Raw genomic sequence first — 19,348 nt, forward strand, 5'->3', positions numbered from 1 at the left:
TAAAAAATCAATCCATCACAAATGAAGAATTTTAGTCAGTGACCAAAAGTGTTCTGCACGTAGCGACCTCTACTGACTATAAGATAAAATTGCAATTCAGTGTTAATTTTTATAATGGAGTTGGTGGATATTATAGGTGCGACATGAACTAGATATCACAAGGGTAATTTTATTCTATCTATATAATAGCTCTTTGATACTATAACCAGAAACCTAGAATCCCATAATAAAGCTCACAGTGGTCCCCACACGCTGCTGACAACACACCATGTCCACCATAATATCATAATATAGCTGTATAGGGCTTTGGATCTGCATTTTCACATATGGAACTGCTATATGAAGAGTTAGAAAATGATAAAAGTCTGGCATCTTTCTCCACCACTAGAGGGAGCTAAGTGCATAAGCTTTCTGTAGTGGTGGTTGGAATTATGAGTTTATAATAGGGCCTCCAGTCAAATACTACTATTGCTTGCCTTTATGTTGCCAAGATCTGGTGATTTTCACTCTGACCACTAAGCCTTATAATAGAATGATGCTTGCCAACTCTGTAGGAGTTTTGTTTCAAGCTGTCACCACATTGACATCACATATAGCATTACAATAGAAGATAACACCTTAGATAACACCATTGACCCATCATTGCGTCCAGTACTGACAATAGATGAGGTCACAGCTTATCTACTCCACCTCCCCACACAGAGCATCTCTAGACAATTTTCCTGGGAGACTTCATTGAGCTAGCTCTAGACTATTGCGGTCTATGGCCATGATTGTGCGGTAAAGCATGTTACTAAATGCTGTCAAACAGGGAACAAAAGAAGCTCAGGCAAGATGATGCCTCTATAATAATGTGCAGAGAATTAAAAAAAAAAAAAAAAAACTACAATCAGAAAAGAAAAACAGATTAGAAAAAAGTAAAATAAAATGGTGATACAATCCAGTTTAGGAAGACGTTCTCACCTCACAGATCCCGATCGGATCCTGTTCTAATTTTACCAGATGCTGTTGGACTAATTCCTATTTCGATATACAGGAAATGCGCAGTCAGCCGATAAATGGCTGCAGTTGTGATCTGTCTCGGCCAGTGATACAGGATCAGGAAGTAGAGACCAGCAGGGGACCCCATAAACATCACAATGAAAGTAAGTGAGGGACTGGTCAGGTAAGTATGGCTTATGTTTTAACCCATTCTGAGCCAATTTTATAAAAATGCTTTTTCCTCTGGACAATTCCTTTAAGATTTAGATCTTTTAACTCTGAAGCCTCCCGCACATGGACAAATACAGGCTGGAAAATTGGCTTGAACGGAGTCCGGAGTCTATGACACTAGAAGTCCCAGCCTCCGCGGGCTCTACTACAGGCCTCCCAACCGTCCTGGATTCTGCGGGACATTCCTGGATTCGGGGCCCTGTCCCACAGTCCGGGTCGCAGGAGGTATGCCCTGTTTTCAACTCATCTGCGTCCGGAGGACGCCCACTCCGGGCCCAGAAGCTTTAGGCGCGATGTGATGATGCCACTCACATCACGCCAACAACTCAGTGACTGAGACTGCAGACGGAGCTGCAGGGGATCAAGGAAAGGTGAGTATGTGTTTTTTTTTTTTTAATGTTAAATGTTGAGGGGGAATATGTTGAAGGGGGGAGGGGCATGAAACTGGGGGCAGATGGAGGGGGAGCATGAAACTGGGGGTAGATGAAGGGGGACACTTAAACTGGGCGGATATTAAAGGGGACATTAAACTGGGGACAGCTGGAGGGGAACATTAAACCATGGGATTAAATGGAGAGTGACCTGTCTGCCTCTAGTTGCCCCCAGTTTAATGTCACCCTCCAGCTACCCCTATGGTTTAGTGTCTGCTTTCAGCTGCCTGAGTTTATGTCTCCGTCTAGTTGCCCCCAGTTTAATGTTCCACTTCAGCTGCCATTAATTTATTGTCCCCTCCAACCACCCCCACTGTTTAATGTCCCCCTCCAGCTGCCCCAGTTTCATATCCCCCTCTAGTTTTCTCCAGTTTAAACTGGGGCACCAGGAGAGGAACTAAATACTGTGGGGCAGTTGGAAGGGAACATTATAATGTGGGGACATAAAGCGTACAGGTGACTGTAGGAGGATTATACTGTGTGGGGGCACATAAAAAATGAATGAAAATGGGCAGAGTCAATGTAAAAGTGGGCGGAGCTCAATTGGCCATGACACGCATAGCGCACCATACATTTTGTCCCTTTTTCTGGTCTTCAAAAGTTGGGAGGTATGTCTACTATTTTATACTATATACAGTGTGGGACAGTGGAGCATGGGGAGGCCGGGACTCCTAGTGTCATAGATCATTATGGTGAAAGGAGTCCTGGTCTCTGAACCAGAGTCAGTCAGGGAAATGGGAGAAATATATGGTCTAGTTGTTCTCACCTGTGTTTGCCCAAGTGCAGTTGGCCTATTTGTGCCATATAAAAAAAATAAATGAAATTTTTTTTTTTTTCTTTTTGAGAAACAGTGCCACATTTGCGTATGGCCTGTGCCTGGCATTGCAGCTCAGTCCCGTTTACATAATTGAGGCTGAATTGCAATACCAGACACAGACTTGACCAAAAGTGGCGCTGTTTCTTGGGTATAAAGAGCAAGCCCTGCATGGAGAGCAGATTTTACACTATATAAGATTTTTTTTTTTTTTTAAACAGATGAGACTGACACAGAAATAGGGAAACATTTAACACACCCCTACAACAGTAGTAAGTACCTTAGACTGAGTATCTTTTCAAATGTCAAACTGAAAGGTTTTGTACAAGATTAGAAAAACATGGTTGCTTTCTTTCAAAAACAGCACCACACCTCTCCACAAGTTATGTGATATTGCACTTCAGCCCTATTCACGTCAGTGACACTGAGCTTCAATATCACACAAATCCTATGGACAGGTGCGGTGCTGTTTCTGGAAGGAAAAAAAAAAAAAAGTGTTTTCCTAATTACTGCCCCTTTAAATTTTGTTTTAGGACAAGCCATTGTCCCTGGTAGTAAAACCGCCATTGGTCATTTTAGCTACTGTAGTAGTCCATATATTGGGCATTCCTGGCCGTTCGCTCATATACTTCCACTTTGACAGATCCTAATTAAACCTGAAATGTGACAATAAATATCTTTTATGTCTGCTGCTTTTCTCAGGAATCTTCCAAACCTCCGAGAACGAGAGTCTGTAGCTTTAATTGGGAGACTGATTTAGGGTTTTCAGCGCCTTGTAAAGTGAAGTGCGAGCCACATGTGGTACAACCTGATAAGTCCACCGTCTGGAGGGATAAGGAGGGGGTAATCTCAGCTGTAAAGAACTTTCTACAGATCCAGATGATGTACGGATGCAGGCCCAGATCCAAGGTCTTTGCTAAACCTCCTCCTGTGAACGACACATTCTTCCACCACCTGTCACTGGACACCTGGAGGCGTCATATTCCTGTCATTACTAATGTATATTCACTGTCTACAGGGATCCATTATTATTCCGTATCATCAGTGGTAAACCAGGCGGACCCTTGTATATCACTACAAGTATGGTGTGGAAGTGCTTAACTAGTCATATCTATCTATCTATCTATCTATCTATCTATCTATCTATCTATCTATCTATCTATCGCAGGGGGAACCATGAGCAGAACTACCGGGATTGCAGAGATGGCAGCTACTATAGGGCCCAAAAGGTGGCCCATTTCCTTCAACACCTACAGTAGAGTGTAAATAGTGATAACTTAGATGATGGAAGGGGATGTAGAAATTGAATGTGCCTCCATTACATTCCTAAATAGGACAAAGTCCACCAATTAAGAACAGAATTACGATTGATGTTGGGTAATACTTATGCTATTTTCACACTTGCATTGGGGTTTCCATTCTGCTTAAATAGCAGTTATCCATGGAAACTGTAGACTATTATGGGGTCCACCAGGTTTCTGCATTCAGCACACAGTCGGCTTTCCCGATCTGTGCCCCGGGTGAAGAGCTATTGGTCCCGGTACCATAGCTCTTCACAGTCAGAAGGGCGTTCCTGACAGTCTGTCAGGAACGTCCTTCTGCACAGCAGTGCCTATAGCGTTGTACAGTGTGAGCAGGGAGGAACGTCCCCTCCCCTCCTGATAATACTCGTCTATGTACGAGCACTGTGAGCAGAGGGAGGGGGCGTTCCTCCCCACTCACACTGTACAACGCTATAGGTGCTGCTGTGGAGAAGGACGTACCTGACAGAGTGTCAGAAACGCCTTTCTGGCTGAAGAGCTATGGTACCGGGACAGATAGCTCTTCACCCGGGGCACAGATCAGAAAAGCAGACAGTGCACTGAATTCAGCGCACTGTCGGCTTTCCAGCAGTATATAACACCGCATGTGCCCAAATCCATGAAAGGTCCTCTTTAAGTGAAATATTTTCTGACTTCAACAATTCTGTTCTGAATCCAATGGTGAGATTTTTAAAATGAAATATTTTCGGATTTGTGCATAGTATTAAGTTATTTACATGATGCAATGCCGTGGTGCCCCTTAATATATTGGCAGGACCACGATGCCCATGAGGGGAAGATTAAACAAACATTGGTCAAAATGCAAAACAAAATACAGCCTTAACTTCAGGCAAGAACAAAACAAAATCCTGCTCATCTGAGCGACTAACTAAACAAACAATAACCTAACTCATGTGGCTTACTACCAGCCACACAAACAAAACAAGCACAACTTTGTCTCACCGGACTCAGGGATAAAGGACAGATCCGGACGCCTCCTCTCATTCCCTGGATTTGCCCTGTAATGCAGGAGCTGCAGCCTTTTCTGGCCCAGTAATGAGTGAAGGACTCACACCTGAGGCTGAGGCCACTCAAGATCTGCACTGGACATACAAGTTAAAAACCTGGGGGAGATATAGCGTGATGTGTGTACCTGGGAAGGGCCCCACAAAACGCATTGTACTTATGTATTTTTATAATAAATGCATTCTGTATTTCTTTAGCAGTACCTTGTACTTAGCTCATTTTTTTTCTCAGTTCAATCTCAGTTCTTGTACTCTTCATTCTATTCATCTGCTAGTGGATTACAGGTAAACCCCCATTGTTGCATAAAAACACAGCATTTTTGCCGCAGCAGGAAAAAAAAAAAAAAAAAAAAAAAAAAAAACAGCAATGTGAATGATATTCTGGCTAATCCTGTCCACACAGTGCAGAAAAAAAAGCTGCAGAAAATCTGCAGAGAAAAGTTCAGCAAAAATGCATTGGAAGACAATATGGAAAATAGCGCAATGAGTTTCCACTGTGTTCTGCAACGTGGGGGCCTTAGCCTACCTTTGGTTTTCCTCAGGCTGGAAGCTGCAGCTTGTGGAGACATACCCAGACTGGCACGATTCAGTCCTATACATTAATTTGTATATTTTCATCTATTTTGAAGATATTATATCAGGAAGTGCACGCCATCTCTATAAGTATGTTCTTGTATTGAATGCTACAGTGATTAAAGGAATGAGGATGAACTGAAAAGCCAGATCCACCCCATGGACAGGTTGGGGTCGCTGCTTCATATATTGGAAAAAAAATAATTAAACTTCACTTTAGCTAATAGACTGTAATTGAGATATTAATGCAATGTATAAAGCAAAAATATTGCTTTATTTCTCCCAAAGTAGAAAAAAACAAGTGTTGGTAGAGAGTAGTTCTACTGAACACCGTGTGAATTAAGCCTAAGCATGGGGTAAAGAGGGATTTGACGTTCATATGTATCACATACAAATGTTCAACGCTGCCACCTGGTGACAAGTGGCTGCACAATAAACAGCAATTTGCAGTGTAAAAGCAACCATAGGGATCGAGGCCCCTTTATATGTCTTATTTTACAGCAATGTAATGTAATACTGGGAATTACAAACAGGAGTGGACCAATTGCTGAAATAACAAAGGGATGCCTTCTGGTCCTAAATGGCACAATCCCCAAGGACTCCATGCAGTGTAGGTGTACTGCCATTTTCAAAACAGAATAAAAAGAGAATAATGTAAAAATTAAGTGTCTTACTTTTTCTTCAGGCAGATTCCACCTGAGAACTCCCATGAATTCCCACTTATGGGAGTTCTATACACCTTTTTCGCAGCACAGAAATTGTCAAAATCTACTCATGGAATCTGGCTCTGGCCATTAAAGGCAAAATACAGCAGCTCGTCTCAACATTCTGTGTGAAAATCTGCTTCAAATTCAGAGACAAAATCTGCATCGGTTTTTGTCAAACAGAAAAAAATCTGCTTCAAATTCCTGAAGCTGAAATTTTCTGCTTGACCAATTTGGTGTCCAATTCCTACATGTGATCACCCACTAAGACAACGCTGTATATAATGAAATGGACATGTTAGGAGCCTAGACAAGTATTACACTTGGAAAAACAATTCTGGAGTATCTTTTTTTCTGAATTGTGACATTCCTTTGTTATTCCCCCTGGAAATCCATGATTAGTTTGTCTGCTAGGTGTTACTGTTAGTGTTTTGGATGTGTCTTTCTTGCTGTGACATTGTCCAGAGTGTAGCGCCATTTCCTTTTAGCGAGGGGAATAGTTGCACAGTTTTCTGTTTATTCACGCATTTCCAGGAGGAATAACATAATGCAAAGTTACAAGAAAAGCTGTTCTAGAACTTTTTCTTTGAGTATGCAAGTATATACTAAAACAGACATGTCAGACGTAGATAGAAGACATAGTTTACGCCTCACGTTTCCCTTTGTCAGAAAAAACACCACATACAACCACTTGTGACTGCCGGCCTGCAACTTTTTGTGACTTTTTTTTCTCAATAATAAATAAGCCCCATAGTATGGAAACACTTTAGTGAACACCACAGGAAAGAATATGGTGGTCATTTCCATTCCACACGAGATGTCACTCAGCTTTACCAAACTACAGGACATAGACTCTAATACTTTGTGTACTGGTTGTCACTCAGCTTCCCTAGAAACAGATATGAAGGGTTTATACTAAATAACATCACATACCTGCTATGTAACAGTCTATCAAGGAATGAGAGTACAAGTTGATTGCTGTGTTGCCCATAACAACCAATCAGAGCTCACCTTACATTGCATAATCTGCTCTGGAAATATGAAAGCTGTGCTGTGATTGGTTGCTATGGACAATAAGGCCTGTACAGCAGTTTAGAGAAATGAAGCCTATGTAGATTAATTTTTAGTGTGACTGTAAATGGGGCAAAATTAGCACTGAGGCATGAAAGGAGTCATTTCCATATTTTATTAAAGTCTGATCGAGACGACGGTCATAAATATTTGACATGAATTCTTCTCACGTCAATGACTTTCAATGTTCTCTGAACATTTATCATTTTACAAATATAATACAAAGTTTCATGAGCTGTACAGTACTCCTCATACAAACTGGAAACCACACTGCTTCCCGCCTGTACCCATGGCATGGAGCCAGTCCTACAGGCAGCGAGCGGTCCATAAATAAATCAGTGTCTACCGCACACCGGCTCAGTCCTAATCCTTACTTCTCCCAGTTTTATTCATTTTTAACAAGAAGCCTGAGGTCTGTGGCACAATGGTCACTCATTGTATCTTGACAGCTTAAGCCTGGGTATGATATTCATCGACTGGAGCTCTTGGAACAGGAGTTTGCAGGCGTAGGGGATCCTTAGCGAAGATACGTGGCAGGATGATTTACAGTAATGGCACCTGACAAAATAGATATGGATTAGGGATTAGGACTGATGCCACAAGTAATATGGAGGATGAAGATCATGGTAATAGTGACTGATGGAGGAGGGTGAGATTATGACACTGGTGAAGCTTACACACTTCCCAATGTCACCATCACCACTCACATATCACACACATATAGAACACATACTGCCGACACTCACTTCCCAAAATCACTATCATACATACTGTCAATAATGATTTCCTGACAATTATCACTCACATATCACACATCAGGACCTATAATACACAACGTCTACACATTCTTACTGATGTCACTGCCATCACGCACAATGACAACACTTCCCGAAAGTGACGATTATCGCTGTGGTGGTGAGAGTCACAATTCTGACATTTGTGATATATGTATGAGAACAGCACTCTCACTGATGTCACATCAATCATGCCATATGGTAATGATGGTGGGGGATGAGGGTAAATGGCATCACTCACTTGGGCTGACAGCATTTGTGCTCCTGACACACTGATGACGTTTGCACACTCACCAATGTAAATATCACTTACACATGACTCATTCTGGTATAACATACACTGCTGACACTCATATGAAACACAATGATGACACATGATGGCGAGAGTAATAAGGACACATGGGTGAGAGTGATGAGGATTGTAGTGATGATGATGGTAATGTTGCTGAGAGTAACTATAAAGATAATCATGGTGAGTGACAATAAAAATGGAGGTAGTGACAGAATTTGTGGTTTGCAAAAGTGAATGACAACACTCACTTCACAACTGCATTCATGATACACTGATAATTGCGTTCTCAATCATCTCATTACCATTACATATAGTGGTGTTGGCAGCAGTCGCTGACATCGACTATGATGATGATGATGGTGGTTGCAGTGGTGACGGTCAGTGATAATGTCACTACCATCACTCAAAATTATGTGTTTGGTGGCAGTGATTGACAAGGATGATGTCGATGATGATGGTGGAGGTGGTGGACAGGGATGATGGTGCTAGTGACTGACAGGGGTGATTGTGGTGGCAATATTTATTAAGGTAGTGATCATGGCTATGACTGAGAACAATGATGATGATAGTCCAGCACTAGAAATTCATGGCTGCCTTGGTTCAGAAACAGCACCACACCCATCCAACTCAACTCCATTAAAGTGAATAGTGTTGAATTCTCACTACACACAACCCAAGGGCATGTTTTTCTAAAGCTGGGCTTCAACTACAAAGTCTCATATTCACAGGTCAGTAAAGAGTTCCACCCTAGCCACTATCCATGTTACACTCTAGACATCTATAGTGGCAGGTTATAGGGTAGGAGAACTTTTCTCTCTTGAAATGTTACTGGAACAAATCAGAAAGTATCAGAAGGGCTTAAATGGATGGAACCAGAACAGAACTTTCTAAATGATCATTTTACTCCTAGGCCGATGACAAGGGGACATCCTCTAGGTCTGGAAGAGAGAAAGTTTCACCAACAACATAGAAGGGGATTCTTTGCAGTAAGAACAGCGAGGCTATACAAGTCTCCGCCCCAGGAAGTGGTAATGGTGGATTCATTGAGCAAGTTCAAAGAGGGCCTGAATGCCTTTCTAGAACTGAACAATCTTACTGGTTCTGAATTTTGTTAAGGATAAGTTAACCCAAGGTTTTTCATACTGACTGCCAGATTGGAGTCAGGAAGGAATTTTTTCCCCTGAAATGGAGCAATTGGATCAACACTATAGGGTACTAGGGTTATAGGTTGGACTTGATGAACTGGTATCTTCATCCAACCTCATCTACTATGTAACCCTCTATTGAGGGGTCATGAGACACAAAGGAATTCCAGGGGGTTAATATATTTACAGGGCTATGTCATCATACACACATGTATACTTACCAGCCTGAATATCCCAATAATCCACACTGTCCACAAACATCGACCTCAAAGGCATCACTGGAAATCATCAGTCTCTCCAGCAACAGCATGCTGGCCCCATAACCGATCAAACAGTCACGTTCCATTTCTCCAAGACGCAATCCACCATCACGGGATCGGCCTTCAGTGGGCTGCCTTGGGAAAACGAAAGAGAAGAGCAAAACCATAACCAAAGATTTACAGGGAGAAAACCTTTCCTCATGTTATTACAAAAGGCCTTGGTTATACCACAATGTTGCCCATGTTACGGCGCCTCTGAGTGGTCACTAATATTCCATACAATCATAAATGGTATAAATAGATGTGGAAAAGTTTAACTTGATCTTAGAATACAACAAGTCACAGGTATTTAAGAAGTTTTTGGGAACATTTTGTATAGTTTTAAATCAACAGATTTTTTTTTAGCAGACAATACTAAACCCAATGCTGCCATTTGCTTTGGAAACCCTCCACTACAATAGCTCACAGCCCGACACACTGAGTACACACAGGAGACGTGGTAACAGCTTTTACTGACAGCGGCTATGTCCGGAGCCTTTTCTGAACATGTCTGGAACAGATGCCGTCAGGTCAGCTCTCCCCACACTGAGGACTGAGCGCTCTCATCAAGGCCGACAGGTCGGATGTCAACAAACACCCAAGTCTGGGAGAAACCGGGCAGAGCCCCCACGTAACTCTGAGTAATCCACTTTCAAAAAGTATAGCCTATTCATTGTACAATATATAGATATACAGCTTTCTTATATACTGTGTGGTTCAACCTCTTGGTCACCTCTAGTTTTTTTTCTCAGTATGTAAATGACCTCTTTAGAGCAACAAGGGTGAAGCCATTACGCCAAAGAACTCATTTGTATATTGACCAAAACATTGGTATCTCAGAAATGGAGGCAGTGATCCACAAAGGGGAAGTACTGTTTACTTCCGGTGACCCTAACCTATCTATCTGCAGGACTTGGGTCGTGACAAACTCCTTTTAAGCGGAATGTATTTATTAAATCTGGATCCAGTGAAGGTTTTACTTTTTTTTTTTTCCTGCTTTCTTTATACGATTAGGGGGGCGGCCATCTTGCCTAAGCTTCTCCTTTGCACTTTTTACAGTATTTACTGATGTGCTTTACAGCACAGTCATGGCCATAGACAGCAATAGTCTGAAGCCAACTCATTGAGGTCTATGGAAGAGTTTTCGAGACATGCTCTGTGCGGTGAGGAACAGTTTATAAGCTGTGACATCATCTATTCTCAGAATTGGATGTAATGACATGTCAGTGGTGTTATCTATAAATTTTTTATCTTCTACTGTAATACTGTTTTTGATGTAAGTGAGGTAACTGCTGCAAAAGAAAACCCCTACAGAACTGTAAAGTGTCAGTCTATTAAAAAATAAATATGATAAAGCATAAAAAAGCATGATAAAGCAAGATTAATTTAAAAAAAAAAATGCAAAAAAAAATAAAATTACAGAAAAAATGTTTAATGTAAAAACAGATAAAGGGAATGTGATGATGATGATATTAAGTAATGAGCTCTATGAGCATGTGAATCAATGTCATCCTAGACATTGCACATGGTGAAATCCTTGGTTAAAATAAACAGAAAGTTGACATAGTAACATGAAATTCGGTATTTTTAGGAACTTGTCCATTACTTTTCATACATGACCCCCTGCACAGCATAACATGACTCGTGAAGGTACCTGGTGAGAACAGCTCTGGGTCCTCTTGCTCGGGCGTGCATCTTATCCAGCACCATGTGCTTCAGCTTCTGGTAGTATACAGGGCCAAAGTATATGTAGGCCTCCAGAGGCTCTCTAAGAGGGAGGACAAATATGGACAATTCATTGTAATATGCGGTAACTCAAAATATGATTTCTAAAGCTACACGGTGAAATCCTTGTAGCACAACTCTGCACACCATGATGTTATTGCTATAGACCATGTCATGACTATTAGTAAATCAGTGTTACTGCACATAGTCGTATCCAACAGCGAAAAAGCCACATGGCAGAACATCAATATCGCTCAAATTTACAGATCTGCTTTTTTATTTTTTTTTCCTCTCGGAAACAGTGCCACTCTTGTCCATGGGCAATGTCTGGTATTGCATCTCAGTTGCTTTTAAGTGAATTAGGCAGAGTTGTAATATCAGGTCCAGCTCATGGATGACTTTGGCAAAGTTTTGGGAAGGAGAGGCGATAGACTTCCCCTAGGAAAGTGATGTTCAGTGAGTGCATTAAAAGAAAGTTAAAAAAAAAAAAAAAAAAAAAAACAGTAAAAACACTTCCAATGTGCAAATATATACATTGTGAATCCAGCTTTATAATCCCCTCCACAACAGCCTCTGACGGACAGCTCAGGGCATAGTGCAAGCTATATAAGGCCTCTGAGGTCTATGGACCACATTCAATTTAGGAAATAAGGCCAATACACAATCTGGATTTTCCGTACTGTATTTGCTCAAGTGCATGTATTCCCAAAGATGGAACAATACAGAGGAGTAGTCAGTTTACCCTACATGTCTACTTAGGAAATACTAATATTTACCCTTTAACAAAATAAAATTATAGCAAAATGCTTTTTTTTCAGATTGTGCCTTCCTCTGTTTTTTTTGGCTTGCCAATAAGTAAGTGTCCCTAGACTCTCCGAGACTGTCCCAACTGTGCTGACTTTGTCAAAGTATGCAGAGCAGACCTCCTAGACACAAGGTGAATGGTAATGCCCACTTGTCAATTTATTCATACATTTCCAAGAGGAATAAAAAGAGCATTGTAAACTTCTAGGAAGAAATGTCATTTCATGAGGATTATTGGTTCCATTTAGCAGTAAAAAGGTTTTTTACTGAAAGAAATGTATCATATCTATCTATGAAGCAGAGAAGATTTGGTATATCAAATACAAGTTTGTGGCTTAATAGGGGTTAAAACATCACCTTTAAAGACGACCTTTCACCACCTCTACCTCTTTGCATCCTTCTTCTCCAGCACCCATTGTTTCTGAGCCATCAGTGCGGTTAATTTCAGCACCCAATATACTAATGCGGCTCTGTACTGTCAGGTGGGCGTTCCTTAACTTGAGCAGATAGTCTAGGAACGCCCACCTGACAGTAATGAGTCTACTTAGCATATTGGTGCTGAAACGAACAGCAGTGATTGCTCAGGTACAGTGGGGGGCAAGAGAAAACATTCTAACTGCGCCAGAATTATTGGAGCGCCATCTATTGAAGGAGATGGTGAAAGATAAGATTGCAGGTTCTTACCCAGTTATCCCAGATGTTACATAGTCTTTTCCTAGGTAGTTATAACCATATCGAATGAGGTCTTCACACACATCTTTTACTTTGCTGCCCCCAAAGGCTGTTCCGTAGTGAAATCTGCCATCCAGGACGCCAGCCTTACCAGCCAGGAGTTCAATCAACTTCCCAACCTGCACAGACATAGGGAGCAAAATGTATAGGTGAATATAAGTGTCTATGTTTGCATTAAAATATTCTTCATATCCATGTGTCACCAGGGTTGCAGCACACTCTCTACAAAGTAAAAGATGGGGCAGATGAAAAAGAATACATGAGTGAAAGTCAGACTACACACAAGGTTTGTTTGTAGTCTATTACCATGGAGACACAGGGTTTCATAGAAGCTGTGAACAGAATACAGTATATTAGATATTACACCAAGGCCAGTTACGCAACTGCTAGAAGCTTCATTTTAGAAGCAAAAAAACCCAAACAGATGTACATCTTTACATATCCTTTAAGTGTGGACAGTCACATATACAGCTGACTGGTGTTGAGATTAACCCTTAAAAAGTACTAATAAAACCAGAGTCTTATAATGACTGCACTAAATGACAGTGTTTCAGCCTGACAGTTATCTCATAATAATTGCGATCCGGAGACCACCGCAATCTTATACACCGTGACAAATAACATTGCACCGGATTACCACTCATCTTCCTTACAGGGACTCGCAGACGCTCCGTGATCACATTGTCTCTTAAGTCATCGCTCCAGACAGCTGGAGGTTTATTAGTTTCACGTTCATGTAAACACCATTAACAGGATTCTGCCCTTTTACACACAGATTGTCCCAATAAACAGCCTCATGTGCTTGGAATTTACCCGGTGCCTCTCAGACTACAACAGACTACATCTAACTAATGTGCGAACAGGAAAGTTAGGACTCCAAATATCGCCCATAAATCGGGAATCTGCAAGGAGTGTATGTGTGTATAACATATATAGTGTATATGTTAAAGGGTTGTCTCTTTATTGATAAAATAGAAATTAATATAAGATGGATGGGGGTCCCACACCTGGAACCCTCACTGATCACTGGCTCCATTCTTTGTGTAGTGGCTGAACCGAGTTACTGCAGTTTAGCTACAATTCAAGTGAATGAGAGCGAATCTGCAGTAGCTGATCTGGCCACCACACAGAGAACAGCAGTGTCTGCTTCCAGCTCCATTAATTGTGTATCAGCTGCACAAAACATCAGATTCATAGGGGTGCCAGGATGTCAGACCCTCACTGAATGGATATTGGTGACCCAAATCAATATCAAGACCCGCACTGCAGATAAACTGCTTTTTTCTTTGCTTTTTTGCAGCGTTTTTTTTCTTAGCTAAGGCCAGGAGTGAACGTTGCAGAAAGGAGAAGTATACTTTGCATCTTAGATATTTCCCATTTCTTCAGTAGCTACTACTATGTTTGGCAAAATCTACAATGTGGGGCCTTAGCCTAAAAGGTGTTCCTGGGCCTAAATTGAATTTTCATATTGATGACCTATCCACAGAATCGGTCACCTAGACCCTGCACAGATCATCAGAAGCTGAAAGCTGGTCTTGGATGGGCAGTGCCACTCCTAATCAAGTAATAGGAGCAGCACAACATAGTGGTGGTTCTGGTGAACTGCAGGGATCAGGAGCAGGATAGGAGCAGGATCTACTATCAGGTTCCAGCACCTTGAGAAGGCTACAATAGATAATCTATGCTGGATCCAGGTGTTGCCCCCCCCCCCCCCCCCCCCCCCGATCACTTATGACCTATCCTGTTTATTTGTGGCCAGAAAACCACTAACTGTAAGAACTATAGCTGTGACACAGATTTCCTGCACACATTTATTCATAATATATTATATTTGTGTGTAATATATATTCCAAAGCAGACTCCACAATTGCCAGTGTTCCCACTAAATGAACCATTGAAAGATATTAGATATGTTTTACCCAAACCAATTTTTGTGAATTTTATATCTCACTCAGTAAATGCAGTAACACCCACCGTCATACGAGATGGGAAACCATGAGGATTCATGATAATATCAGGGCAGATTCCGGTATCACAAAACGGCATATCTTCTTGCTGAACTATTAAACCACATACACCTGCAGAAAAAAGAATTTGGATTAAAAAAAAAGTTAATTTTTTACAATACAGATTTATTCATAAAATTATTTAAAATAACATTTTCCACACCCCTAAGTGTTCAAACTCTCCTTTGGAATCACCACACAATGCTGCCCCTTTAATGGGGAATGATATTTTCAGTTGAAGGCAAATCTAACAAAACCACCCTGCCCCCAATGTATATATAAAAAGACGAATAGCTCTGCTGTGCTTCATCAGGATGTGACCCCAAAAGTATTAAAGGTCTCTACACAGTAGTAGTATTAGTTTGGGAGACATTTTGGACATGACAGACTCCCTTTAAGTATCACATAGAAAATGCATTGCACTTTACAGGCAGGATGTTATAGAGCAGGAGGAGCTGAGCAGAGGTTCCTCATACAAAGTTCAGGCTTAAGAGTTCAGTGGGCGGTCCTACCCAGCTATTATCTCTGTGTAGGACCGCCCAGTGGACCCCTGAACCCGGAATGCGCAGAAATTAACTAAATAAATGACAAATTATACCATATTTGCCAACATTTGGCAGGGGACATTCAGGAGAACAGTGCATGAAACCAATGAGAACTTTTTTATATAGCTATGGCCACATGGGAGTGGCTATGCCCCATTTTTTTGTCACATGAACACCAAATGAGTCAGTCATATTACCTTTTCAGACATGACCAGTACATAAAGTACCAAATAATGTTTAAAGAGACTATTAGCCTGGTGGCTGAAGGAGTATTCTGCCAGGTCTGGGAAATTTGCCTGCTCTTCCAGGAAGGTCTTGCCATTTTTGTGAACCTTAATACTCATGAATACTAGATCTGCGCAGGTCCGACATCTGGGACTCCCGATGCTCAGCTGTATCGAGACAACTCGACTCCCGGTAATGTTTAGATTTCGAAAGCAGTGCTGCTCATACTCTGTACACACTGTAGCGGCGGGTCTAGGTACTGCATCCTACCATCCCATCCCATCCCATTCTTTTAACATGATTTCCACAATAATTGTAACTGATCATTACGCAACATTTTTTTTTTCTGACCCCCAGCGGACAAAAACTTTATTTGTGCAACTTTACAAAATGAGCATTGATTTATGGTGTTTTCTTCTTTGATGTCAATGGGGGGGAAAACCACAATATACTGTAAAATATCCGTATGTGCAGTTTTTGCCTTTGCATGAGAAGTTCTGTTGGATCTGAATCTCTCACTGCTTCGCTACCGTTTACTGCTGTGTAACCTCCTAGACTTGCTGCAAAGAAAAAAGTAAAGAAAAAAAAAAAAAAATTTCTACAAAATGTTTTGGTTTTTTTATGGCAGGTTAACATTGTAACAGATATAAAAAGGTGAAAAATGGAGGCATCTACAAAGCCTTCCATAAAGCTGCTATCCAGACCCTAAGCTCAAGGTAACATCGAATGCGCCAACCCCTGAGAACCCCTTTTATATGCCAAAGCGGTTCCCATAGCAGACAGTCGCTGTGTTGTTTGTTTTGTGTGAAAGTGAGTGATAAAAGAACCATGAAATCGACACAGAAAAGCAAAACAGCAGAAAGAAGTGGGGACTCTCCATCATAGCGGCTCCTACCCTCTGCTGACTCGTGTAACAATGGGATCTACACATCCATCCGTAGATCTAACACAGCTGTGCATTTCATTAGATCAAGAGGCCGAGTGACACAAGTAAATAATTAACTTATTCTGCTCTGCTGACTGTGCCGGCAAGACCAGTCATAGCTGACAGATTTTAATACAGGATAACACAAAGGGGCTGTAATGAGCTTAGAATAAGTTATAGTCGGAGAGTAATGAATACTTACAGGGCTAATATTAAAATTAAGAGCTTTTAATATCCAATGAACTAAGAAAAAAAACAAAAACCGTTCAAGCAAATTTAGATTTTTTTTTAATAGTTGTAGTAAAGTTTCAATTTTTAAAAACATTTTTTAAAATCATTTCTAAATTTGCAATAAAAATTTTACTTTTCAAACTATTTTTTTTTTTTTTTTAACACAATTATAAAACATTCATAAAATAACTAATTAGATTCTTAAAAAGTCAGGTTTTTTTTTAGAATACTTAATTTTTGGGAAAAAAAAAATGTTTTTTTCATTCTCCACCATATCTTTTTTTTTTTTTTTTAATTCGTAACATTTACAAAAAAAAATTTGTCACCATGATGTACTAAAAAAAGAACTTCAAAAAGGTACCTAATATAATAAAATATGATTTATTCCTATTAAAAAATAAATAAATATGAAATATGATTAGGTTATAGATTTAAATAATTTGTTAATGTATTTATTATAAAACATAGAATTTACTAATTTAATAAAATCAAAACATGCTTAGGACACCGTATGGTATCTATGATAAAAAATATGATTTTTATTCTTAAGGAACGTCATAAAAAATCAATACAATACAAGTTAAAATATGCTTGAGTTAGGCTAAAAAATTATGATATTTAGAAGTAAATATTTTATATGCTTCATCATTTTAAAAGCATAGAAAATATTATTAAAATTAAGAATTTAAATACAAATATAAAATTTAACTAAGTAACTTTAAATATGCAAAATATTTCTAACCAGCTACCAGATATAAAATAAAAATCTGAGGTTTTTAAAAGCATTAAAGTTTGAGATATAGTATAAAAAAATGATAAATAAAAATAAATATAAATATATATATATATATATATATATATATATATATATATATATATATACACACACACACATATTAAGTGTGTGATTATTCTGTATTTGTATTGTATCCCTCATCTCATTACAAGTGGTAAGTGAAAGTTAAAAAAAAAAAAAAAAAAGTGAAACACTAGAATGAAAGCGAAAAAACAAAGAAAGAAATATAAAAACCCACCGTTTTAGGTAAATATTAAAAACTGCTTGTTTATGTCTTTCCTAGTTAAACAGGAGAGTGAAATTATATTAGCTTTGTACTTAAAACTTGCGTGGAGGACAATACATTTGTAACACGGCATTCCCAGAAGCCCCTGAAAGGCTCACAGTAATACATTTGCATAGTGGTAAGCGCACAAAGGAACTGATTAATTGAAAACCTCACAATGCTCCTGCCCTATTATAAAGCGACCGCAGGAACTTGACAAAACACACATACCGCAAAGAAGAAGAAGGGGAGAAAAAAAAGAGAGACTATTGGCGTAACAATGTGTGCTTAGTAGAGAACTGTCAGAGGACACAACTGTAATTTTATTCTGTGCCATAAACTGGGAGTGAGAGAGCCAGCAGCACTCTCTAAACAATGTGCGAGGAGGTCGTGGGTCACTCAATGAGATGGGGAGGGAGAGGGGGATCTAAATATTTGCTTACCTTCAAATGAGCATTTAATACGGGATTCATAGATGGAAATCGGGGCATGGGCCGAGACCCTGGAGGATGAAAAGGAGCCTCATCCGCGGCTACTTCTCATTGGGACTTGCCAATTACTTGCTCATTTCTAATGGTTATGTACTTACAGAAGGGACGTTTTCCTTACCAGAGGACCTACCCCGCACAGCCCGCTATTGTGCCAGGGACAGACTGGGAAAACACAAGCGCCCTTGTTTATCTCACTCACAAACTTTTCATCACATTAAGCACCCTCAGCCCATTAGGAAGAAGGCGGCATGCTGGGACTAGCAGTCCTGCAGTAGTTCATAAAGTTTGTGTAAGAAATTTAAAGGGATATCCCATTTTCAGCAATTGTCTAATTAAAAGATACATGTATAGATTCTGTTTCAGTTTCTCACACGTTTCAAGATCTCTGCTTAATTTCATTGAATAGCAGCCTGCGTTCTCTTCAGTGGATAACAACCTGTCCTATTCATGTGACAGACACATAGATGCATGGCTTGTCACAGTGCAGTTAGGCTAGGGACACATGATGATTTTAGGGGTGACCCCTGTTGCATGACCAAACATCGCCATGTCACTTTAAATGAATGGAGCTGCACTGTATAGGGTATGTGGTGGAAAAACAAAACAGTGTTAGAATTGTTTTTACAACTAAAGATCGTGCTTGCAACATCTACTCAGTCACATTAACTTACATTGGACAACATGGCGATCTTTATAAACGCAACAGGCCAACGTTGCCGTGTGGTCCTAGTCTTATCAGAGCTGTGCTTTATAACAAGTCAAACCTCTGTGTCCATCACATGACCAGGGCTGACTTCTATCACTTCAGCTCAAGATCTCGGCTTGCTGTTATTCAGTAGGTGCCTGTGTTACCTCCACTGGGCCTGCCCATGTGACAGCCACACAGGTATGTGGCTCATCACAGTGTACTTAGGCTAGGGCCATAAGACTATTTTGGATGAG

General features: G+C 40.3%; 1 protein-coding gene across 1 annotated transcript in view; it reads right to left on the reverse strand.

The window, feature by feature from the left end:
- Positions 1 to 7,239: 7,239 nt before the first annotated feature.
- Positions 7,240 to 19,348, reverse strand: part of POLR3B (RNA polymerase III subunit B) — a 76,251-nt gene continuing 64,142 nt past the window's right edge. The window contains exons 24-28 of the mRNA XM_075274822.1: positions 14,897 to 15,000; positions 12,875 to 13,041; positions 11,316 to 11,429; positions 9,584 to 9,757; positions 7,240 to 7,689 (exon numbers count right to left, since the gene is read on the reverse strand). Coding sequence (XP_075130923.1) covers positions 7,560 to 7,689; positions 9,584 to 9,757; positions 11,316 to 11,429; positions 12,875 to 13,041; positions 14,897 to 15,000 — 689 coding nt within the window. The 3' untranslated portion in view covers positions 7,240 to 7,559. The remainder of the gene's footprint in view (positions 7,690 to 9,583; positions 9,758 to 11,315; positions 11,430 to 12,874; positions 13,042 to 14,896; positions 15,001 to 19,348) is intronic.

Source organism: Leptodactylus fuscus, chromosome 5 (assembly GCF_031893055.1).
Source record: "Leptodactylus fuscus isolate aLepFus1 chromosome 5, aLepFus1.hap2, whole genome shotgun sequence".
Taxonomy (NCBI): domain Eukaryota; kingdom Metazoa; phylum Chordata; class Amphibia; order Anura; family Leptodactylidae; genus Leptodactylus; species Leptodactylus fuscus.